The sequence below is a fragment of the Monodelphis domestica genome, chromosome 5 (assembly GCF_027887165.1).
Source record: "Monodelphis domestica isolate mMonDom1 chromosome 5, mMonDom1.pri, whole genome shotgun sequence".
NCBI lineage: Eukaryota > Metazoa > Chordata > Mammalia > Didelphimorphia > Didelphidae > Monodelphis > Monodelphis domestica.
This window is the reverse complement of record NC_077231.1, coordinates 301,120,851-301,146,543: the sequence shown is the minus strand read 5'-3', so window position 1 is coordinate 301,146,543 and position 25,693 is coordinate 301,120,851. Positions and strand designations below refer to the sequence as shown.

The 25,693-nt window shown below is 36.6% G+C and overlaps 1 protein-coding gene across 1 annotated transcript in view; it reads left to right on the top strand.

The window, feature by feature from the left end:
* The window catches only part of AZI2 (5-azacytidine induced 2), a 53,450-nt gene that overhangs the window by 10,222 nt on the left and 17,535 nt on the right, over nucleotides 1-25,693 (top strand). Inside the window, exons 2-5 of the mRNA XM_001369908.4 lie at nucleotides 4,253-4,473; nucleotides 19,416-19,541; nucleotides 20,084-20,183; nucleotides 22,987-23,135. Of these exons, the coding sequence (XP_001369945.1) occupies nucleotides 4,258-4,473; nucleotides 19,416-19,541; nucleotides 20,084-20,183; nucleotides 22,987-23,135 (591 nt within the window). The 5' untranslated portion in view covers nucleotides 4,253-4,257. The remainder of the gene's footprint in view (nucleotides 1-4,252; nucleotides 4,474-19,415; nucleotides 19,542-20,083; nucleotides 20,184-22,986; nucleotides 23,136-25,693) is intronic.

Genomic DNA, 25,693 nt, shown 5'->3' with positions numbered 1-25,693 from the left:
GTTCTTCTGACTCTAAGTTTAGTGCGTCTTCCTATACAATACTGTCATGACTCTATTGCCTGCAGGAAAAAAAAAAGGCTAAAATCCTGATGTTTATATTTGTGGCCATCCACCATCTTATCCCAATACACTTAACCAGTCTTTCCCTGAACACTCCCTAGCTTCCAACCAAACTGTACTATTTGTCATTCCTTTAATATACTCTATATTATTATTTTTCTTCAAACTCCTTGTTTAATAATATAACGTGTTTTAAATTAATAATATAGTGAGAGAGAGAGAGAGAGCGCACCACACCCAGGGGAAAAAAGGCTCAAGATTTCTTTCTCGGAGGCCAACTAAATGGATATCTTAGCTTATTTCAAAAATAATTAAAAGACAATCTTTTCAATACAATTACATGCACAAAAATGCAAAAAATGAAAGAAAAAAAATACTGAATGGCACAAATAAAGTCCAATAAAGTAGTACAGATCCCTCAATAGGGAAGTCCGATCATAATCAATAGTTAAATACTATCAATATAGTCAATTATTCATTATCAGCAGGAGGTACTCGTATTACATGACTACCGTGAATCCATGAGTCCCTCTCCCCAATTTTAATACCTGTCAGTGTAGTTAATAGGACTTGGAATAGTCCATCATAAGCAGGTTCAGTCGACCCAGTATGTTTGAAATTCTTTATATACACACCATCACCTGGGTTTAAATCATGAAGCGAGAAGGTATAGCCAGGGCTAAATGGTTGTTTTATATGCTTTTAAATACAAAAATATACTTTGTAAATAAATATATTTATAGTTAATAAGAAAGAATGTAAAGAAATAAACTAGTTTATAGTATGTTACTTACCTTCAAGGTCAGGTGAAGATGCTTGCAGAGAAGGTTTTCATTACACACACTATCACTTAATATAACTTACTCTGTATACACATAATGCCACATTTAAGTACAAAATTGACCTTACACATTACTTATGATCTGTAACTTTATTCCTGAACAATTAAGCTATTTTTTTTACTTTACTTAATTATCATCATTTTCTTCATTGAATTTTGGCTGTTTTGTCACACACTCCCCAATTTCACTTAGAAGCCATTTCAACAAAAACCTTTCCATGGAAGTTTGTTTCAGAAAGTTTCAATAATGTGTGAAACAAGTGTCATCACACAGCTCCAATGCATGGCCTATTGCAACTTTTTCTGCATGTGTCTTTTCAGTTAACTTTAATTTTTTCCCATATCCTCAACATTTCCTTAATCTCACTTGTACTGATTACTTCATCCACCTCAAACTCCTCCCATGAGTGGAGGCTCGTGATTCAAATATCCACTTGTGACTTAAAGCAAAAAATATCAATTAGGACTGCTCATATCTCAAATTGCTCATGCCTTAAGGTGCTAGTATATCAGAGTACCACTATATAATATATGCTTATATATGACATAAAGTGCTTTGCAATATACAATATAAAGGGCTTTACAAATCTTTAAACTCTTAGTCAACTATTACTATTATTCCTTGACTCATACCTGTAAGTCCTGTAAGGGTAAAAATAAGGGGTAAGAGAGAGAAAGGGGTGCGAGCCAAGACAAGAGCCAAGAGCCAGAGCGCCAAAAGCCTACCTACCTGAGCCCCAGCTAGGACATAAGAAAAGGAAACCCTGGGAAGAGTAGAAAATGCTGGGGGATGTAGTTCCCGAGGTACAGTTTGTTTTAAACAAACATTCACCCCTAGGATCTGTTGGAGACCAGTCTCTCCAATGGATCATTTAAAATATAGCCAACTTATAACTAAAGATTTCCAACTAAAGTACATACAGCATTGCAGTTTCCAAGGGGAAATTACAGTAATTTGGGGATAAGAGGGAAAGAAAGAGAAAAAGAACAAAACCAATTAGGGGGCAATCCCCTTTGGCATAAAAATGTACATTCAAAACAAATGCATTCAACACCCCAAAGTTCAATTCAGCACAGCCAAAAGTTCACTCAGGATATTTTGGAGCAGTGTGTGGTCTCTGTAGGCATTTTCATGGCACCCTCTGTAAGCAATTCACTTTTCTGGATTCTGGGAAAGTCTAGAAAGAGACTAAAAAGTCTATTATTCTAAAATTGCCCTTAAAAGAAATTAAAGTTTGCAAAATAGAATAATAACACATTTCCCCCAAGGAGGATATTGATAAACACAGAGATCACACAGAGATACATAACTGAGGTATGAGGTATATGAATCATTGCCAAAGAAAAAAAATCAAGAACATCACAAAAATCCAAATAAAAGAGAAAAAAGTAACTACTGGATAAAATATATAAGTATGAATAAATGAAATTATAACAGGTCTTTGAATCAGGGTCTGATTAAAGTGATTTATGTCCAATAAGCTTGCAGTAGCAATCATGTACTTACCCACTCAGCAGCCAGGACTAGAGTAAATTGCCACAATATGAAAGACAGAAAAGGGACTAGATTTTTGAAGCAAATGGGAAATATCTTTCCTTGTCTCTCGGGGATAGCAGACCCAGAACAGCCAATGTTATATGCTTAATAGAAAGTGTGGTACTAGGAGTCCTGCATCTAACATATGTCAACAGTTGCAACCTCAAGTCTCATCACACAAGGTTCAAGTACTCTTGTACTGGCGCAGAATCTCATCAATCCTACCAGGATTGGTTTGTCTCTTTGACCTTTGTGCTCATTTGGCACTATGCAGGTTAATTCTGTGATTCCTTGGCACTGCACAGGTGAAGTCTGAGCTCCTGGAGCTGGGCTGGAGGAGGGAAAGGGGGTTGGAGGAGAGCAGCCGGAGGAACCAAGATGGAAAAGGGAAATTGGGGTGGAAAGAGGAGGAAGATGGCAGGAGAAGAGCTTTGCGTAGAAGGAGATGGAGGAAGAGGGGGAGGAGAAGAGAGAAAAAAGAGGAGAGGGAAGGAGGAAAGAGGAGGATGAGGGACGGATGAAGAGGAGGATATGGAGTGGGATCAAAAGCACAGGGCACATGGCAGGATCAGGAAAGGAGCTGTTAGATACAAGGCTTCTGACTTCTTGTGGGGGGTGGGGGGGGATAGGCAGTGAGCCTGGGAGACTCCAAAGAGAGTTGGGGGGTGGGCGAGACAGTTTCTCTACTCACCTAAAAGATCCTAAAATCCCTTCTGGTGGTTGCCAAATAATGTAAGGGTAAAAATAAGAGATAAAAGAGAAAGGGGCTGAGACAAGAGCCAGAGCCCTAGAAGCCTGCCTACTTGAACCCCAGCAAAGACCCCTCCTGGCATGGGATCAGCCCATTTATATCCCAACCCACACCAGGATGTAAGAAAAGGGAACCCTGGGAAGAGTAGAGAATGCTGGGGGATGTAGTCCCCCGGTAAAGTTTATTTTAAATGCAGAGTCCAGGCATATAGCAGAAGGACCTTAATGGGATTTGGTCCTATGTATTAGGAAGAACAAGAAGGGGAAACATTTTTGTGGGCTCGTTAATCATGCTTATGCATGTAGTGCATGATTATATATGTAAGTGCTTCCCACATAGTTTTGTAAAGTTATTTGTTCCACAAAAATGTTCAGTGTTACAATCTAGTTTGAAAGATTTCTGACCAAATCTAGACTCCTGGCTAATACAAACACACCATTTCATTGTCCCCTTGGCCAAACTTTATTTATGATCATCTGCCAGCCAGTCTGGTTGATTTGTACCAGAAGTGATCTTGGAGGTCCTCAAATTCAGCTCTCTCATTTTACAGATAAGGAAACTGAGGACCCCAAAGGTGAAATAGCTAACTTGTGACAGAACCCTGGGTTTAAGAGTACCTCACTCCTGTGGATCTGGCAAATGACGAAAAGGCAATATTACCAGCAGTAGTATTGGTAGAGTAGGTTTATAATTACTTGAAGGCCATTTTCTATGCTGTATTGCCTCATGTCTTAATCCCATAGATGTGATATGGAGTCATTGAAAAACCTCCATCCTGGTAACTTAAGGTAAATTAAAGACAGGTCTTCAGATTTATAAATTCAGTTTTTTTGCTACCTGATCCCCAATGTTAATGATGTTATAAAGGTTAAAATATGGATTCATTTTCTCTTGGGTTTAGCAGAGAAGAGAAAATTGAATTTCACTGAGTTGGTAACATTTTGTTTTCAGAATAAGAATTGGTGACTAAAACAGTGTTGCAGATATTTACCTGAGGCAAGGTTGTGTTAGACATGGTGAAGCTTTTGTTTTTAAAAGAATTTCTGGTTTTTCTTTTACACAGCTATCATGGAAGCACTAATTGAAGATGACATCTGTATTCTGAACCATGAAAAGACTCAGAGAAGAGATGCTGTGACTCCTATGTCAATCTATACAGGAGATGAATCTATGGCTTCACATTTTGCCCTTGTCACTGCATATGAGGACATCAAAAAAAGACTTAAGGATTCAGAGAAAGAAAATTCCCTCCTAAAGAAAAGAATAAGATTTCTGGAAGAAAAGGTATTTTGCTTGTCCTGATTTAGTATTATACTACATTATATAAAACTTTTAAATACTTGAATTACTAAAGAGTAAGAGTCTCGCCTATTTCATTGGCCTGACTTAAGGGTTTGAGATGAAGCGAGTTCAGATTTGTTGGGGGAGAGAATTTCTCTACCAAGGAAGAGCAGTAGTTCTTCTCCAAATTTTTGTCATGAAGAGTGGTCTCCCTGTGAAGCCTCTTCCTGTTGACTATTATGGAACACATTTTAAATCTAGTCATACTGAAATGGATTACAGCTCGACTGTGCCAAGCACAACCTACATGACCCTTGCCTGTGACCTCCTTCCTTCTTTTAAATATAAGCCTTACTAATTATTTTCTTGATATTCATGTTGCAATAATTTCCTTAGGTATAAACATTTATTTTGTTCTATAGAATGCTAACATTAAACAGATTTTTATTTATTACAAAGGCAAATTAGGTACAATTTAAATAAAGGCCACCCATATGTTTACATAGGAAGCAGGAGCCACTGAGAACATAGACATGGATTTCATCTGATGGGTGTGTTCTTAAATTTTCCTGCAGTTTAGCTTCCAGTTTTTGTTGTTCCATTTTCGAGAATATATACCAATAACTGTGTTCTTAAATGACACCTTAAATTTAGTGGTCTAAATATTTTTGTGTGTATTGGTAAAATATATATTTTATAAAAGCCTGCCATTTCAGAATTTATAAATGAGGAAATCAATGAAAATAAATAAGATATATATTACACATTTCTAAGATGGAAGGTAAAGGTTTTAAAAATATTTTTAAATAAGATGTGTATTACAGAATTTTTAGATCCACTGGACTTTGATTTTTAGGAAATATGCTTCTTTGTATATTAATTTACTGTAATGTTTTGCATCTACCTCTTTTAGGTTTTTATCTTTTGAGTTCCATTTCTAAAAGCCAATGTTTCCATAAAATGTTAGAGTGTATTGTTCCATCAGTCAGAACTATCTTGCCGTAAAATGTTGGAAGTGGGGCAACTAACTAGGTGGCTCAGTGGATTGAGAGCTAGGCCCAAAGGTGGGAGGTCTTGGGTTCAAATTTGGTTTCAGACACTTCCTATCCATGTGACTCTGGGCAATTTCACTAAACCTCCATTGCTTAATGCTTATCACTCTTTTATATTGGAACCAATCCAATACACAGTATTGGTAAGGGCTCAAATAAATAAACAAACGAATGAGTGAATGAATGAATGAATGAATGAATGAATGAATGAATAAAATATTGGAAGGAGCTTGCTAGAAAATAGGTAATTTTTAAAAATATAGTCTGATTACTTAAGCCTAAGCAACTTAATAGGTCATTGGGAATCTAGGTGGTGCAGTAGATATATGCCAGCCCTGGAGCCAAAAAGACCTGAGTTTAATCTAGCCTCAGACCCCTAGTAGCTATGTGACACTGGGCAAGCCACTTCAGGCTGTTGGCCTCCATTTCCCCATTTGTAAAAGGAGCTGGAGAAGGAAGTAGCAAACCACTCCACAATCTTTGCCAAGAAAATCCCAAATAGGTCACAAAGTCAAGTATAACTGAAACAACTGAAGAACAAAAAGCAGCTGTGCCCATTAAAAAAAAATCTTAGCATTTACATTTGAAAACTTTTTGAGAATTGTCAATTCATAGAAAATTAGCATTTTTCATTAGAAATATTTTAAAGTATTAAATTTGCTTGAAACCACTTTTAGAATTTAACTTTTCAAAAGGCAATATGACTTTGAATTAGTGGGAAAGCATGATTTGGTGAATATGAACTGTGCTTTATCAGCAGCTTTCATAACATGCTCTTGAGAGCTGGGTATTCCTTTATCTGTACTTTCCTCCAATTCACATCTGTTTATGTATTTATTTAAGTATTTTTTCATGGTTCCACAATTCCTGTTCTTTCCCTCCCCTTTTCCCTGCTCCCTTCCAGTGCTGACAAGCAGTAATCTTTTAAAAACTAAAACCCCATATCCTATACCGATATAAACAAGGGATAAATCAAATGTTTTCCTTCTGCTTTTGAGAGAGAGGATATTTTGGCAGAAAAAATGTGTTTGCAAGGAAGAACCATGGAATGTGGTGGAGCAGTGATTGACAGGAGAGAACTTGCTTAGATTCTTAGAATCTTGGAGGGGTGGAGCTGGCAAAATTCAACTGCCAGCTCAGGGGGAGTTGCTAGTGAACTCTGAGGAGAGGCAACTCTGAGACCTTACTCCAGCCCTTTGGAAGTGCCAAGGATTTCCCTATCGAACCTGAGATCTATGGAGTCCAGAAATCTTTCCTGTCACTAGAAGAACAACAAGACCAACAAGGGGGCAGATTTGAACTGCTGAGTTTACCCTCTGGGGTTATTTCCCTGAGGTAGATGGAATCGCTCCTAGTTCCTGATTTCTTATCAGCTTCACGTGATATCTATAGATTTATTCCTTTTGTGAATTAGCCTAGTGAAGACAGCATAGAAAGCCTCTAATAGATAGGAGAATTCAAATTGGCCTCATCTTTAGCCAAGGGCTGACAAGACTGGACATCAATACTTTGCTTCAGAGAAACAAACAACTTCTTTCCTGACCATATCCTTGTTCACTGCATACAAATACATTTAACACCTCAGAAGCAGTCCAATTCATCAAACAGATTCATAAAGGGGAAAATAGTCTTTAGGTTTATCTGGAGAGAAGGGGTTTACTTTGATTGGGTTGAGCCAAGTCTCAATCAACCTCAGCCGCCATTTATTCTCTTTATCTAGCTATCAGTTTGCCTTTGAGTAGGACCCTAGTCAACCATCTATACCATCTTTTAAGGTGTTTAACTCCCTTTGACTAGTGTGAAATTAGATCCCCTTTTGTACACTTTTCTATTCCCACAGTTCTTTCTCTCAATGTGGATAGCATTCTTTCTCATTAGTCCCTCAGAACTATCTTGGATCAATGCACTACTATCAGTGCCAAAATTGATTATATATGACTGTCCCATAATGTTTCATTTTCTGTATATAGTATTCTCCTGGTTCTGCTCTTTTCACTCCTCATCAGTTTGTGGAGGTCTTTCCAGCTCATGTCGAAATCAAGCAGTCTATCGTTTCTTATTGTACAGTAGTATTCCATCATCATCACATACCACAGTTTGTTCATGCATTCCCTAATCGAGGGACACTCCTTCATTTTCCAATTTTTTGCCACCACAGATAGTGCAACTATGAATATTTTTGTACCACACTTTTTTATTATCTCTTTGGAGTATAAACCTAATACTGGTATGGCTGGATCAAAGGGCATGAATTCTTTTAAAGTTCTTTGGGCATAATTCCAAATTGCCTTCCAGAATGGTTGGATCAATTCATGATTCCACTTGCAATGCATTAGTGTCCCAATTTTGCCACATCCCCTCCAATATTTATTATTTTCCTTTATTGTTATATTGGCTAGTCTGCTAGGTGTGAGGTGGTACCTCAGCGTCTTTTTTTTTTAATTTTCATTTCTCTATAAGAGATTTAGAATACTTTTTCATGTGCTTATTGATAGTTTTGATTTCTTTATCTCAAAACTGCCTATTCATATCCTTTGACCATTTGTCATTTGGGGAATAGCTTGATTTCTTGTACATTTGACTTAATTCCTTATATATTTATGGATTTTAGAACTTTGAGAATTTTGTTATAAAATATTTTTCCCAGTTTGTTGCTTCCCTTCTAATTTTGATTGCATTGGTTTTGTTTGCACAAAATTTTTTAATTTCATATAATCAAAATTATTCATTTTATATTTTGTAATGTTCTCTATCTCCTACTCAGTCTTAAATTCCTTTCCCATAGATCTGACAGGTATGCTATTCTATGTTCACCTAATTTATTTATGATTTCACTCTTTATATTTAAGTCATTTACCCATTTTGAACTTATCTTGGTATAGAGTGTAAGATATTGATCTAAACCAAGTTTTTCCCATAATGTTTTCCAATTTTCCAGCAGTTTTTATCAAATAGTGAGTTCTTATTCCAAAAACTGGTATCTTTGGGTTTATTGTAGCTTACTCAGGTCATTTACCCCTATTCTATTCCATTGATCTACCCTTCTATATCTTAGTCAGTACTATATTATTTTGATGACCACTACTTTATACTAAAGTTTAAGATCTGATCCTGCTAGGCTACCATCTGTCACTTTTTTTTTCATTATTTCCCTTGATATTCTTGATCTTTTGTTGGCTCTTTAAATGTAGTGGGAGTATCAGGGTCACCCCTAAAGGTACCAAAACTTTCCCCTTTAATGGCGTCTGTTGGACCCCTATTAGTAGATTTCTTTCCTCCTAATGCCTAACTCACCTATAAATTTACTGGGAAGAGATCTTTTATGCAAGCTTAGAGCCACAATAACTTACTCTCCAGATGGCTGAGGAATCCTTAACTTTACTCCCTGTACTTCTTTCAGACCATCAGGAGTTAAAGGAGCATACCACCTTTGAAATCCCATCTGATATACCTGAATCTCTTTGGGCCACATTATCTTCCAATGTCAGCCTACTTAATTCAGCTGTTACTATTCAAATTAGGACAAAAGGTGGTCCACCTCCTTCCATTTCTCAGTATCCTCTATCAAAAGAGGCAATTGAGGGCATTACCCAGTGATAGATTCAGTAATTGAGCAAGGAATAATCATTCCCATGCAAATCTGAAAAGAATACAGCCATAGATACAGATAGCTGTAAAAAAGTCAAAAGTAGGCCCCAATGGGAAAATCACCTATCAAGTTGTCTAAGATTTAAGGGATGTCAATAATCATGTTATTAAGAGACATCCTGTGGTTCCCAGCCCAGCCACAATTATCTCCTTTATTCCTATCACAGCAAAATATTTTGCTGTGGTAGACTTCTCTTCAGTTATTCTCAATCTCTGTCCGTGAGAATTCAAGGCATATGTTTGCCTTCACTTCAAAAGGTGCCCAATGGACATGGTTCTGGTTACCACAGGGATTCACAGAAAATTCCACCTTGTTTTCACAGATTTTAAGCCAAGATTTGAAAAGTATTAATTATAAGGAGAGCTGTTTGATACAGTTTATGGTTGATTTGCTCTTGGCCTCACCAAATGCCATAGCTTGCCAAGAAGATAGCAGACATATACTTCTAGTGCTACATAAAAGAGGCCACAAGATCTCTAAGGAAAATGTTCAGTGGTGTCTCCCTCAAGTGGAATATTTAGGGTTCATATTAACTGCTGGTGCCCACTCTATTTCCCCCAAGTGCATTGAAGATATTCAAAAATTGGGTGTACCCTCCACTAAGTTGAGGGCAATTCTTGGAGCAACAGGGTTTTGTAGGCAGTGGATCCCTTGCTATGGGGAAATCACCAAGCCCCTTATTGCTCTTCAATCCCTAAACTACTTAAATTAGAGGCAGAACACCTGTCAGCTCTTTCAAAATTAAAACAAGCTATCCTATCTGCCCCACTCTAGGCATCCCAGATTACCACAAGCCATTTACTTTGTATGTACATAAATAGAAAGGTGTATCGTCGGGTGTTTTAACTCAATCTTTGGGACCTATTCAATGTCCAGTTGCTTATGATTTGGCCCAGCTGGACCCAATAGCTTCTGGAGCACCACCATGTCTTATAAGTGTAGCTGATACAGCTTTATTGGTAGTCTTTGGACTAAATTAACCATAATGTGCCCACATGAAGTTGAAGCATTGTTGTTGCTAAGACATAGAACACAGGCATTTTCTGATCAGAGACTTGCTAGATATGAAGTAACTTTGTTAAGTAATGAGACAATTACCTTAAAATGCTGTACAGTTCTAAATCTTACAACCTTGCTTCCTAATTTACCAGTCTCAGAAGAACATTTCACAGTTGTGAATCTTTAGTGTCCATGACTGAAAAGCCTCGAGATAATCTCCTGGACACTCCTTTAGATAATCCAAACTTAGTCTTATTCACTGATGGTTCTTCTTTCATGAGTAATGGCATACACTACACAGGAGTTGCTGTAGTTACAGAATTTGCCACTCTCTGGTCAGCTTCACTGCCATCAAATATAAATCCTCAAGGTGCAGAACTGATAGCTCTGAAGCATGCCTGTATAATTGCTAAAGGTAAGAAGGCAACAATTTACACAGACTCTAGATATGCCTATGGAATATGTCATGCAGTGGGTATGCTTTGGCTTCAAAGGGGATTTTTAACATCAGCTGGAAAATATATAGCAAATGCAGAAATTTATTAATGAAGTTCTTTATGTTCTTTAGCTCCCTGAAGCCCATGGCACTGACCCTGTCTTTAGGGGAAATGACCAGGCTGATACCACTGCAAAGTTTAGAAGGTGTCTGAGTTAATTTTAATATTGACAACTATTGTTGACTTAAATTTATCCCTTTCTTATAATGAAAAGGAAGTGGAAAAACGGATGCAAAAATTTAAGGCTAAACAGACAAATGAACTATCAGTGTCATCTGAAGGAAAACCCCTGCTCCCTACAAGTTTTTATCACTAAATTTGCCAATCTATTCACAAAAATGGTAACTTTGGTACCCAGGGCCTTGCGGACTCTGTTAAGAGAGTATGAATAGCCCTTGGCATAACTACCATAGTCCCTAAAGTATGTATAGCCTGCCGTTCTTGCTAAGTATTCAATCAATACTCCTTTCATGACAAAGCTTTTGGTGGGTGTCCTCTAGCTTACACACCTTTTGAATACCTGCAAATTGATTTTATCACTATGCCAAAGGCTGGACAGTATAAATTTTGTCTAGTCATGGAGGATCAATTGAACAGATGGCCAGAAGCATTTCTTACCATCTGGGTCACAGCGGCTTTTGTTGCCAAGGTGCTCTTTAAAAGAAATTATTCTTTACTTTGGCCTGCCTGCATGTATTGATTCAGACAGGGGAACTCATCTCACTGATTCAGTTTTATCTCAGTATATTCTTATTTGGGGATAACTCCCAAATTCCATGTACCATTATCATCCCCAGAGATCAGGCCAAGTTGAGAGAATGAATAAGATCTGAAAACTATGACTGGCAAATTGTGCACAGAGATTCATTTAAAATGGCCTGGAATTCACCCTCTGGCCCTATTTTATCTTAGAAGTAATCCCAGAGATATACTCATCTCAACATATGAGATGCTTTTTGGACGTCCCCCTATGCAGGCTAAGCCTTTCTCTCCCACATATACACTCCAACAGCTATCAAAATTGTATAAAAAGATTCTTGGATTCATTGCTCTCATGTAAAGAGAGTACCTTCTACCAATACTGAGTGACTGTCATGCTTATTGTATTTGCTGATTGTTTGTTTTAAGATTTAATCTTGTTAAGTTCAATTATAAAGTTAATCTGATACATTCTCTTATACTATGTCACTTTAAGTTATTGTGTTTTGGCTATTAGCTATATAGTCTATTACAGTATTTTTATTTGGATAGTACTATTATCTTTATTTTTACTGTCCAATACCTGGACTGGAGATAAGGTCTCTGATTGTGAGCTATATATTTTTGATTTTTAAAAATTTTATTATTGTTTTTCCTTGTATGTGCAATAGAGTATTTGATGGTTTTTTCTCTCATTTTTTGAAGCACATGTTACTAGTATTTATGATTTTTTGATTTTGTACCAAGTTTACAATATGCATTGGACCTGATATTAATGCATACCCAAAAGCTTTAGACTATGGAAACCTGCCATTGATTTTTTAATATGGGTCTTTGATTATTGATTGTGTGTGATTCTAGGAGAAGGGATCACAAAAGAGCCATTGTTATACAGTGCCAAGAAGCACAACATTAAGGAGATCAACCAAACCCAGTGGAATTGATGAGAATCTGCACCAAGAAAGAGTACTTGTTTTGGGGTTCGAGGAAGTGGTTGTTTGACAACGTCAAACACAATATTTCCCCATGGTAGGTTCAGACAAAGTACCCCAACTTAGCTATGATTCTGGCTTCCCTACACCTGAGAGTGAAGGTAAAATCAGAGCAGGGAATGATATTTTCCATTTTCTGCAAAAATCTAGTCTCTTTTCTGTCTTTCATAAGTGTGGCAATTTTCTGTAGTCCTGGCTGCTGATTGGGTAAGTGCATATTGCTGCAATGGTCCTACAGGCTTGTGTAAAGAATTAAATTAAGGTTTTGACTAAATATATGAGAATTCTAAATATTGTGGTGGCCAATTTAAAAATATTATAACAAGTCAAAAAATGACTTTCCATAGCTTTATTTACAAAGAGGTAGAAAGAGTAAAATTGGGAAGGGTAGCTAAAGAGACAGATATTAACAAGTCTACTATCCCTTCTCTGGTAAAGTGAGGCTCAGCCCCACAGGGGCTTCCCCACATCTGGTGGTCTCTTCAGCTAAAAGTTCCACCAGCACAGCCTTCTCCAAAGCCAAGGTAGGAAGGGACAGCCAGCTACTCACTCACCCAAGACGAAGTCCGAAAGAGAAGATCTAGGAGCAGTCTTACCCGAAGCGGTCCAGGAGCCAGAGTTCCAGGTCAAAGTCTCATGTCATAGCTCCAAGCAACAGTCCCAGTCTAAAATCCTCCAAGCCCAAATTCAGGCCAACAAGGACTATAGCCAAAGAAGTTCAAGGCTTTTTATAATCACTTCTTGTCCCATACCCTCTTTACAGGGACGAATCACAGCTTCCAAGTTGCCTAGCACTGCCCGGGGTGGGGGGAAGTATCTGTGGGATCCACTTTTCACCCTCTGAAGGTGTTTAAGAGTTAATCCCATCTATTACAAGTGAAAATTAATGTATCTACCCAGTTATTAATTTTATAAAGTTTATTAATAGAGAAGGTAGATCAGCGTAGTTTAAATCCTCTTTCTTACTCCAAGTCCTCTGACCATGTGTCTCCTAGCCTACCAGTCCCTTCCTCTTCCCTGTTACCTGCCTGCTGTCTCCCTGAGTTCATCAAAAGACCCAGAAAAGCCTTGCCCCTTTTCTTTTATTCACATTCAGGACATTCATGGATGCAAAACCTGATGCAACTGTCACGGACCGGTCAGGCTACTCAGGAGGGGGAGGTGATCCCCTCGGCACACATCTTCAAAGCTGTCGACTCTTTCAAAGGATTCACAAGTTTCTAATTGATTGGGTTAAAAGGGTGGAGCTCTCCAAGTGACTTGTGAATTCTCTTACTTGATGGTGTAAAATTAATAATCAATAACTAAATATTGTATTTTATCAAGTTTTATTAATAATAACTAAAACAAAAGTACTGCCTGACTTCAGCCCGGTCTCAGGCCACAGGTCCAAGAGAGAGATGAGGAAGGAGTTACAGCCACTTAAATACATGCAAAATTCAGGGATATGGGAAAGGGGAATTTTGGGAAATACTAAGGGACTTCTGGGGGGTGAAGTCCAAAGGCTCAAATCTCCATTTATGCATTGGCTAACAAAGTGTTAAATAGGGTTTAAGTATGAGTTAAGGGTGGGTTAAGTAGATTGATTAAACATAGACAAAAGAGAATAAATAATTCCCTGTCATGCTTGTGGGATGTAAATCACTTTATTAGACCCTAATTCTAGGACCTGTTATGGCATTATTCTTGCTTACTCAGAATTTTTATATGCTGTTTAATTTTGGTTCTTTTTTTTTTCTTTTCTATATTTTTAAATGTTTTTTACTTCCTTTTAAATTGATTCACATACCTCATAACTCAGCCATGTGTCTCAGGGGGGTTGTATAATTATGATACAATTTTAGCTTTATGAAAATTTTTCTTGTTTGAGAGTAATTTTAGGATAAGAAACTTGTTACCTCCCCGAATCCAGAAAATGAACTGTTTGAAGAAGGCACCATGGAGATGCCTGCAGAAACCTCACACTGCACCGAAAGATCCAGAATGACCTTTAGGATGTAGTGAAATTGAACTGTGGGGGGTTGAACACATTTATTTTAAATATACACTCTTATGCCAAAGGGGATTGCCCCCTAATTGGTTTTTGTCAATGTGCCTAGCAGTTGTTGGTTCTGTTTTCTCTTTTATTTCCCTCTTATTCCCAAATTATTATAATTTCCCCTTTATTTTATGTACCTCTAGTTGTAGATCTTTAGAGCTATGTTAGTTATGTGTACTGATTCTGTAGGGAAACTAGGAATATAAGTCTGGGAGATTTCTACATGCTCATTTCTCATGGGAATCACAGAGGGGGGTTGTGTAATTAATTCCTGCACCCTAGAAGTCCAGTTCCCAGCATCCTATGTTCCTTTTCACGTTACATGCCAATGTATCTCTGCTCTCTCTTTTGGTGATAGTGTGATAGCATGCTGTGGAGGTGAGAGGAGACGAGACACAGGCAAACTTGCTTATATTGTTTTAATATTGTTAGATAATTAGGTTTTTTTTTAATTTCTATTTCCTTTTTATTCCTTCTACTTCAAGTGATTATTAATAAACTTTATAAAATATAATTAATGGAGTATTGGATATTAATTTAAATCCTACAAATCCCACTTCATAGTGATCCTTGTGATATATTGCAGTAGTCTCTTTGCTAGTATTCTATTTAAGATTTTTGCATCTATGTTCATTAAGGAGATTGATCTGTAGTTTTCTTTCTCTGTTTTTGATCTTCCTGGCTTAGGTAGCAGCACCATATTTTTATTTTTTTAAACCCTCACCTTCAGTCTTAGGATCAATACTGTGTATTGGCTCCAAGGTAGAAGATTGGTAAGGGCTAGGCAATGGGGGTCAAGTGACTTGCCCAGGGTCACACAGCTGGGAAGTGTCTGAGGCCAGATTTGAACCTAGGACCTCCCGTCTCTAGGCCTGGCTCTCAATCCACTTATCCACCCAGTTGCCCCCAGCAGCAACATATTTGTGTCATAAAAAGAATTTTGTAGGACTCCTTCTTTGTTTATTTTTTCAAATCGTTTGTGTTGTATTGGGATTAATTGTTCTTTAAATGTTTCATAAAATTCACTTGTGAATCCATTTGAACCTGGGATTTTTTTCTTAGGAAGTTCCTTAATGGCTTGTTCAATTTCTTTTTTCTGTGATGGGGCTATTTAAATATTATATTTCTTCTTGTTAACCTAGGCATTTTATATTTTTGTAAATATTCACCTATTTTGCTTACATTCCCAAATTTATTGCTATATAATTGGGCAAAGTAGCTCTTGATAATTGTCTTAATTTCCCCTTCACTGGAGGTGAGAGTTCCCTTTTCATTTTTGATAACTGTTAATTTTATTCTCTCTCTTTTTTAAAAATTACATTTACAAGAACTTTATTTTATTTGTTTTTTCAGAGTACCAGCACCTAGTCTTATTTATTAGTTCAATAGTTAATTTACTTTTAATTTGATTAATTTCTCCTTTAATATTTAATGGGTTTCTAATTTAGTTTTATCTGGGGATTTTTAATTTTTTCTTTTTCTAATTTTTTAAGATGTAAGCCCAATTCATTGATGATCTCCCTCTCTATTTTGTTGCTATAGGCACTCAGGAATATAAATTTTCCCAAGTATTATTTTGGCTGTATCCCATAGATTTTGATACGTTGTCTCATTGACATTTTCTTCAATGAAATCAGTAATTGTTTCTATGATTTGTTTTTTGACCCACCAATTTTGAAGTTTCTAATATAATTTTAAATTTGCCATTCCATAAACCTTTATTAATTATAATTTTTATCACATCATGATCTAAAATTTTGCATTTATTCTGCTTTTCTGCATTTGTTTGCAATGTTTTTATGGCCTAGTACATGGTTGATCTTTGTATATGTACAATGTACTGCTGAAAAGAAGGTATATTCCTTTTTATCCCTATTCAGCTTTCTCCAGATATCTATTAACTTAATTTTTTCTAACATTTCATTCACTTCCCTTTTTTTTGGGGGGGGGGTTCAATTTATGTAGTTCTGTTAGGGGAAGGTTGAGGTCCTTCAGTACTATGGTTTTACTATCTATTTACTCTTCAAGCTCCTTTAGTTTCTCCTTTAGAAATCTAGATGCCATACCATTTGGTGTATAAATATTTAGTATTGTTACTTCGTTGTATTTAGTACCTTTTAGCAAGATGTCATTTTCTTCCTTATCTCTTTTAATGAGATTGGTTTTTACTTTAGCTTTGTCTGATATCATGATTGCTAGTCCTACTTTTTTTGTTACTTTAGATAATGGATATTAAATTTTGCTCTAGCCTTTTACTTTTAATCTATGTGTATCACCTTGTCTCAGAAGTGTTTCTTACAAACAACAAATAGTAGGATTCTGGTTTTTAATCTACTGTTATCTGCTTCTGTTTTATGGATGAGTCCATCCCATTCACATTCAGAGTTATGATTCCTCCTCCTTCCAGTTACTTCCCCCTTCCCTTGTTTCATTCCCCTTCTACTTCTCTGTAGGTTAAGATAGAATTCTATGTCTCAATGAGTATATTTGTTTTTTTCCTTCTCTGAGCCAGTTATAATAAGAATAAAGTTTAAGCTTTGCCCGTCACTACCCTTTTTCTCCCCTCCCTATAATGATTTTTCATGCCTCTTTGTTATATAATTTACACCATCCTATCTTTCTTCCCTTTTCTTTCAGTGCAATTCTGTTTTTCACCCACCCCTTGGTTTTTTTAATATATCGTGTACATACATATCATTACATATCATCATATTTACATACATATCATATCATCATAATCAGCTATCTTCCCCCACCCTCTTTCCAAATATATTCCTTCTATCTGCTCTACTGCTAAGAGTAATTTTTGAGAATTACAGATATCCTCTTTCATGTAGAAAAGCAAACATTTTGACCTTAATGAGTCTCTAAAATTTTTTCTTTTTTCTTTACTGTTTTAGACTTCTCTTGGGTCTCTTGTCTGTACTTCAAATTTTTTTTTTTTTGCTTAAATCTGGCATATTTTTAGGAATTCTTGGAAATCTTCTATCTTATTGAATGCCTATTTTCCCCCCCTGAAAGAATATACTGTTTTGCTGGATAGGTGACTCTGGTTTGAAAACCTAGGTCTTTTGCCTTCCTGAATATTGTATTCCATGCCTTCTAAACCTTTACTATAGAAGTTGCTAGATCTTGTGTGATCTTGATTTTATTTTCATTGTTTCCTTCTACCTGCTTGCCGTATTTTCTCCTTGGCTTAGGGGGATTTCTTGAATTTAACTATATATTCTTGAAAGTTGCCTTTGGAAAAGTTCTTTCTGGAGGTGATCTGTGGATTCTTTCAATTTCAATTTTACTTTCTTGTTGGAGAATATCAAAGATATCCTTTGATAATTTCCTGTGTTATGATTTCCAAGCTTTTTTTTTTTTTTTAAATCATGGCTTTCAGGTAGTTCAATAATTCTCAAATTGTCTCTCTTGGATCTATTTTCCAAGTCATTTTTTTCCCAATAAGATACTTAATATTTTCTTTTGTTTTTTTTCTTCTTTTGATTTTGTTTTATTGTTTCTTGATTTCTCATGAAATTATTAGTTTCTAGTTAAAGTCTTTTTTGAGCTCTGTGTCCAATCCATATTTTTCTTTTGGACTTTGTGTGTGTTTCCTTTGCTTTCAATGTCCCCTTCTGTATCTGTGCCTTGTTCTTTGTCTCCATAAATTTTTTTAGAGTTAGGTGCTTTTTTTGTTGTTTGCTCATTTTTCCTACCTTTTTATAGGTAAGCTCTGTTTTCTGGGAGGTTAAGGTACCCTCTTAAATTCTGGTCCTTCCTTGATGCTACCTTTAGTTTTTTTTCTTGTTTTCTGCCAGTTTTAGTTCTTCTAAAATCATATGATGGCCTGAGGGCTACCTCTCACTGCTGATTCAGTTAACTCCCAAGATGCTGATATCTTAAATACTTGCCTCAGGTTTGGGTATAAGCTTTTGGCCTTACTCTGAGCTTGATCATGTCAGGAACTGCTCAGATTCTAGCCTCATGCTTAGGTGTAAGTTATTGCTTCACTGTGTACTTGATCTAATCAGGAACACAGTTGTTGCCCAGTTCTGGACCTCCACCCTGAGCTTTTGGCAAAAAGATCTGGACCTCCTTTGGGTCTACCAATCATCCCAAACTGGGATCCAGGTCCTTTCCACAGGCTCAGTCTAGAATCCCTGGCCTCATTCCAGGCCCACACAGATCAGCCCACTCCAGCACAGACTGCCCTGGGCAGGGACTCCAAACCCCATCACTGGTTTGGAATTTCAATGGGTGTGGTTTGCTTGGACCTCTGTTTTGCTCAGGCAGGGTCTCAGGGTCTGAATATTGTATTGAACTGAGGTTCAGAACCTTGCACAGCAAATGTGGGATGGGGGTGTGTGGCTTCCTCTTGGCTTGCTCTTCACACCTTTTTATAGCCTCCTGCTGACTGTGCTCCCCTCTCAACCCAGTTCCCCACATGTTCTCTGCCTACCTTTAGTTTTTCTTTCCTTGAAAATTGTTTCACTCTTGTCTCCTTGTTGGTTCTTTCACTCCTGTATTCATTTTGTGGCGTTATTTTAATTTTGCGGGGGAGAAGATTCTTACAGTGACCCTAAACTTCTCTACTCTGTTCTACCCCTTGGCTCTTCCCTCAGAAACAAAACCTCTGTCTCCCCCAGCTCACATTTAATGGTCTGAAGAAGTGAAAGCCAGCAAGAAAATTGGTGTTTTCTTTCTGGGACTACATTCAAATCTTTGATGAACAAATAATTGCTTGAAGTAGTAGTTAAAATACTTAAGGAGTTATTGTTCAAAGGGAATTTTATTATGGAGATAATCTTCCAAGCCAGTAATACTTTCCTTTTGCATTTTGTAATATTTTTCAATTCTGGTAACTTGGATTGATTTAGTAAAACTTGGAACTTTAATTCAACTGTCATTTGATTCCTCCCCACCTGCACCATTGCAAATTTTGAGATAATCATTTAGACCTTTAGGTAAATTACCAACCCTAACAAGAGGTATAAATTCTTGAGTTTTTTTCTCCTATTCTTCTGTATTTAGCTTCTTGAAACACGATTAGATGAAGAAACCAGTTCAGTGGGAAGAGAAAGAGTAAATAAGGCCTATCATGCTTATCGAGAGGTCTGCCTGGACAGAGATAATTTGAAAAGCAAATTGGATAAAATGGTAAGTCCTTTTGAGAAATAGGATGAGATTTAGCTGAATGAAAATTACTATTCTCACCTATGCCAATCCGGTTTTTTAAAAAGATCCTTAAAACATGTTAAATTTTCTTTGGAAGTTTTTTCTTTTGTAAAAATATAGATACTAGAATAGATTAATCATTTTTTGAGAATAGTGTCAGTGATAGTGTAATTTCCTGAAAAAAATTAAGACTAAATATGTGTGGGGCTATAGTTTTAACAAAAGGTTGACATTATTAATTTTCCGATTTTTTTTTTTAAGAAATGGAATTGAAATAAAAAATGAATTTCTAAAATTCAGTGAGGACATCAGACATTTGATGTTATCAGCAAGAAAATTCAATGAATAGAGAATATCCTAAATAAGGAAAGAAAATAATAAATTCATGACTGCTAAACTCAGATTTCTTGGCCTGTCCTACTTATTAAGAGACTAACTGCAACTTTTTTTATTTCTTTTTTGGATACTAAAATAGAATAACAATTTGTGAATTTTATGCATCAAGTTTTGCATTTTCCCCTCAGAATAAAGACAACTCTGAATCTTTGAAAGTATTAAATGAACAGCTACAGACTAAGGAAGTAGAACTCCTTCAGCTCAGGACAGAGGTTGAGACTCAGCAAGGTAAGAAGAGACTTTTATGACTGTTATGCATAGACAGCACTTTCATGAAAAAAATTCCCTAGGTAAACAGTGTAGAAAGAGTCTGGTAGAAAGACACTGGTTCTGAGACCACAAGACTGTCAAATTCTGAGACTTGCTCCCCGGGTGGCCTGAGTGAACCATTCACCCTCCAAAGGCCTTGGTTTCTTCATCTATAAAGTGAGAGCTTTCCTTAGACGGTCTCTGAGGTCCCGTCCAGCTCCTAATCTAGGACACTATAATGTACTTTGTCAGATCTAGTCACAGTAGAGAATGTTTGCTTATGTTTTTTCCCTTAGATTTTGCATAAGGCTTATACCAGTTGACATTCATTGTACCTTCATTTTTCTTTTGCTTTCACCTTTTATAAATGTTAAAAATTTTAAATATAAATTGTGCTGTTCCTTCCCTTAAGAAATAATAGGCCTATGTATGTGAAAGAGACAGAGTCAGAGAGAGAGTCTCATTCATCTTGTAGGCCAGCAAGAGCTAGGAAAACCATATGGCCAAACCAGTGTAATAATTAAAATGTTTGGGAGCAAGGGAAATATTATATCAATTATGACCGCTGAAATATGTTTTCTATTGTGTCTTGGTTTTATATAAATATAAGATGGTTGCCAGGGAATATATTCCCAATTTATGAATATACCCAAGCCAACTGGGTTTTATAGAGAAATTTAATTTATAATACACTGATTAATCAATAGAAAAAGAGAGAAAATAAGAAAGGAATAAGAATGAATAAATCAGTCAGTTGGTTTTATCACTCACCCAAGATCTCTCTAGGTAAGGCTTCTCATGCCAACCTCAGGCTCCACCTTCAAGAGAGCCTCCTTTCAAGAAATGTTTCCAGAGAATTCTCCTCCTTCAGAGCCAGCCTTCTCTCCTGGTCCTCCCATAGAGCAACCTCCTCAGTCCTCCTTCAGAGCCACCTCGCTCAGAGCAATAAACTCTCCCCCTATCTCCTCAGACCCCGCTATCTTTAAGGAAAACATCTAAGTTCCCTCCCCTCAGTTCTCACATCTACCAATCACTGTCGATGTCTCCCCTGTGCTAATGGTGGCTCTAGTTTAACCCAGGACCGCCCAGAGGTCTGTGGCTTTGCACATGTCTGTTGAAGGTCATATTCTCAAATAATTAAATCTTGATCTTGCTGCAGCCCTTCCTAAATCCTGTTACTCTAAGTAGGGTGGAGATTGTATTTTCCAAGACCTGGTTCTGTCATTCCAAGTATCTCTATTGTATTAATTCTAAAATCAAACATGACTCAAAGAACTTCCTGTTCTATACTTAAGCATAGGTCAAAGCCCTTTCCATTGTTTAGCAAAAGGTTTCTGTCCTAAAGTAGTCTTAAGTAGGGAGGAGAAAGATCCTCCCATGCCAAGGGGTTTCACATTCCAATAGAGTTCTTACTATCAGTAGGAAATTTTTTCCAGTATTAAATTTCCCAATGGTGAAATTTCCAACATTCATAAGTCTAAGAAATTTTAAGGTTTGCACCAGGTATTGCCTTGGTCCTACAGAATGGAAGAAGGCCTCTATTATATATGAGGAAGGGGAACACAGACTAGAATGAATGATTGTTTACAGTATGGGAAGGAGGTATGAAGTGCTTCTGGAAGGGGCTTGGAAGGACAGTCCATAAAATGAACCTAGGGCAGACCCAAGAAGTCATGGATGAAACAGATTCTGCCTCTGAGTCAGATTGCCCAGGTGGCTGCTGCTCTAGTGTGGAGGAGGAGAAAGGGGAGGGATTGGGTTAGGGCATGTGTAGAAGTACAGCATCCTCCCTGTGTTCCCTTTGGGCTTTGACACAAGATCCAATGACCATGCTAGAGGCCTTTGTAGTGGACTGGACAGTGTATAAATGGAGATTATGAACCCTAGACTTCAATCCCCAGAAGTCCTTGGTATTTCCTTGAATTCCCTATAATCTCACCTGAGTCCACAGGTTGGCGAGAACACAATTGGTATTTATCTGGCAGTAACATCTCCCATGCTCTCTTCTCTGCCATTGCAATGATGTAGAAAGTGTAGCAAGTAAGCTAAGCATGGGGATTTTGAATGGGCTAATCAGCCATGGGCACATGGTTATTATTTTGTATCTTCTTTATTCCTTGATTTCTAATAATCCTTAATAAACCTCATAAAATAATATATTTGTATTATTAGAGACATAATTTAATCTTTACAACAGGCTGATTGGAAAATATAAATTTATTTCCATCATGCTGATAGTGTGAAACCTTAAGCAGGATGGAAAGATAGCTTTCACATGAAAATTATACTTAGCTCTGTTTATCCATGGCAATTTTTTTTTATCCTAGTCTGGCCCCAAGGACAAGCTCCCCTCCTTTAATTAGAACATAATCAAGAATATCTGCTGAGGAGAAAAATTATAAAATGCATTATAATAGCAGAAGAGTTCTTAAATCTCCTGTTGTTTTGGACCATCTGTACCACTGCTCTTCATTTAGAAGCATGAGATTTGAGACATAACTACTGCTATTTTTAATAACTACTGTTATATTTAATACCAAGTACTAGTAAATTGCAGAAACAAGCTTTTATTATCATTCTTGGCCTTGGCACTTCAGCCACTTTGTGACCTTACAGAAGTCATCTAATTTTTCAGGACTGGTAGTTTCAACTGCAAAATTAAGAACTTAAAAACTAAGAAATGTCTATCTCTCCCAGCTATAAATCATGTGATATTTTGATCTGTATCAGAGGCTGGCATTGCTTGCTGACAACTTGAATTGTTGCTACTTTCTTTTGGTAGTTATGAGGAACCTAAATCGACCTTCATCAAACTGGGAGGTGGAAAAGTTGAGCAGTGGCCTAAAGATCCATGGTTTGGAACAGGAGCTGGAGCTAATGAAAAAGGAATGTAGTCGTCTAAAAGTGGAGCTACAGAAAGCCAAACACAAGGTATCTGAGCTCTGAAATGGGATGGTTGGCCTTGGCTTACATCACTATCTAGGATTTAGTTGTCTGGAATCCCAATACCCATTTAGAAATGCAGCAGGAATAATTAGTCTCCTATTGTGAAAAATATGTATATCTTCTCTTCACCTATTACCATATCTTAGAAATAGTGTTTGGCAATTTGTCATATGCTTGTGGTGACTTTAGGATGATGTTATTTGTCGAATAGCATAATAATTTAAGCCTTGAATTACATCCATTTTCTCCATTTAGTTGAAGAAAACAAGGGAGTGGTTAGCTTGGAGAAGAAAAGATTTAAATGGGATTACAGGAGAACTGTTTTCAAGCACTGAAAGGATTATCATTTGGAAGAAAGATGAAATTTACATTATTTGGCTCCAAAGAGCAGAACTGGAGAACAGTGGAGCAGAGTTCATTCAGTTTATAGGAAATATTCCCAAATCTCAAAGACATAGATTGAGCTCTCTCAGGAGAAAACAGGCTTCATTTATGGAATGCTAGATGACTACCTGTCAGGAATGTAAAAGTGATTTTTATCCAAATACGAATTGGATGAGATGATGTAGAAAATCTCTTTTGAACTTAGGATTTTGGTTTATTAATTTGTAAAATTCATAATCGCCCAATGTCTGTTTTTCATTTTTTTAAGAGAAGACATTTCATCTCCAAAAAATTTTTTTTCATTTGTATACCTAGATGAAGTCTTATCCTGGGGGCCACGATGTTTTTGTTAGTAATACTCTTAAACTATATTGCAATAGAATTAAGTCCCTGATAATCCTATGTATTTTATTCCTTTAATAATATTCTTCTGAGAAGGGCTCCATAGGCTTCACCAGATTGTTGTATCCTAGGTTAGATAAAATGAGGGATGAAAATTCTGGCTGAACAAACTGATTGTATTTTTGGTTTGATCACTTAGTTCTGGTAACCCCAGGCATCTAGAACACATGAAGCTTGGGGAGCTATTACTGAGAATTTAGTTGGGAGGAGATAGGAAAAGAAAGGGCTACATAGTATAGTTACATCTTAAATATTTTTATATTCCTTGATTTCATCAATGTTGGATTGAAAGGGAAACTATGTTTGAATAAACCAAGTCATTGAGGTATCAGGGTGTAAATTTTTATCCACTGTTGGGAAAATATAGATCTAGCTGAGTACATCATAATATGTGCTCAGTAAATACTTTTAATTGAATTGAATCTGACTAGTTCAGGGGTAGTTTAATCATGTGGCAGAAACTCTGGCTATCTGAATTAGAGATTTCTGTGAGGATCTCGTTGCTGGTACCATTTGTCACAATTGAAAGGGATTTGATGACTGCCTGTATGCCAAGGCATGCCACAGAATACTTAATCTTTGAGAAATCAGATGTGACCCAGGTTTCTGTGACCTAGAGCAAATCAATTAACCTCTCTGAAAGCCTCCATTTCCTCCTTTTTATAATAAAGAAGTTAGATTATCACTTCTAAAGTTCCTTGCACCCTTACTTAAAACCTGTGATCCTAACTAGGCTCACAGAAAAATATTAGGAATTTCACAGATACAGTGACCTGGTAGTTTTTAATTATTTTGGTTGTGTACATTTTTGTTATTTTATTTCCAAATCCCCCCCTCCCCAAAAAAAACAATATTGTGCATATGTTTGACTCAGTTTATTTTCTAAATTCATATGCAGACCACTAGATGGCACCAAAGGGTGTAAAATGACCTCAAATGGAGTTTAAAGAACCTTTTCTTTGAAACTGATTCTGAAACTACTGAATTTTGTCTTTTTTTTTTTCCTGGAATGTCGTTTTGATTGGGCAGTGTTTGTTTCTTGCACTCTGTGGTGTACTTATCTTAGCAGTTGTTCCTGATAAGTATATGACAGTTTTGTGTGTGGGTGCTATTAATAGTTGCAGAACAAAAATAGTTGCTATTTCATACTTACAGAGGTCTTTCCTCACATCCCTCACTCCTGTGAGTTACAGAGTTATAGTACAAGTAGTAGGAGTCTGTTTGATAGCTTGTGAAAATAAGACAGAAAATATGGAGTTTGTTCTGGGTCACATAATTACCTATAGTAGGTATAAGAGCCAGAAATCATCTATATCTCATGTCCCAAAAATTCCCATCCTTTGCACAGTGAAATATCACTCATAACAACAACAAAAAAAAAGGTCTGGAAATTCTGGGTTTTCTATCTCATTTCTTGCTTCTTTATTATGTATTTTGAGTAACATAGTAATATGTTTTTTTAATTATGATTAATTAATTTTAACTAATTATATTGCCAATCACATGTAGTAACACATTTCCACATTAGTTTTCCTAAGTTATATGATTGAACTTATCTCCCTCCTTCCCCCCACCTGGTTCTGGCAGCAATTCAATCATATATTCTTCAAAATATTTTTTGTAACTATTCTGTATTTTTCCTGATATTAAGGTTAAATTTGCCTCTACAACTTATACCTGCTGCTCCAGTTTATTCACAGGAGGACCAAATAATACAACTAATCCATCTTTTACATGATAGTTCTTCAAATACATGA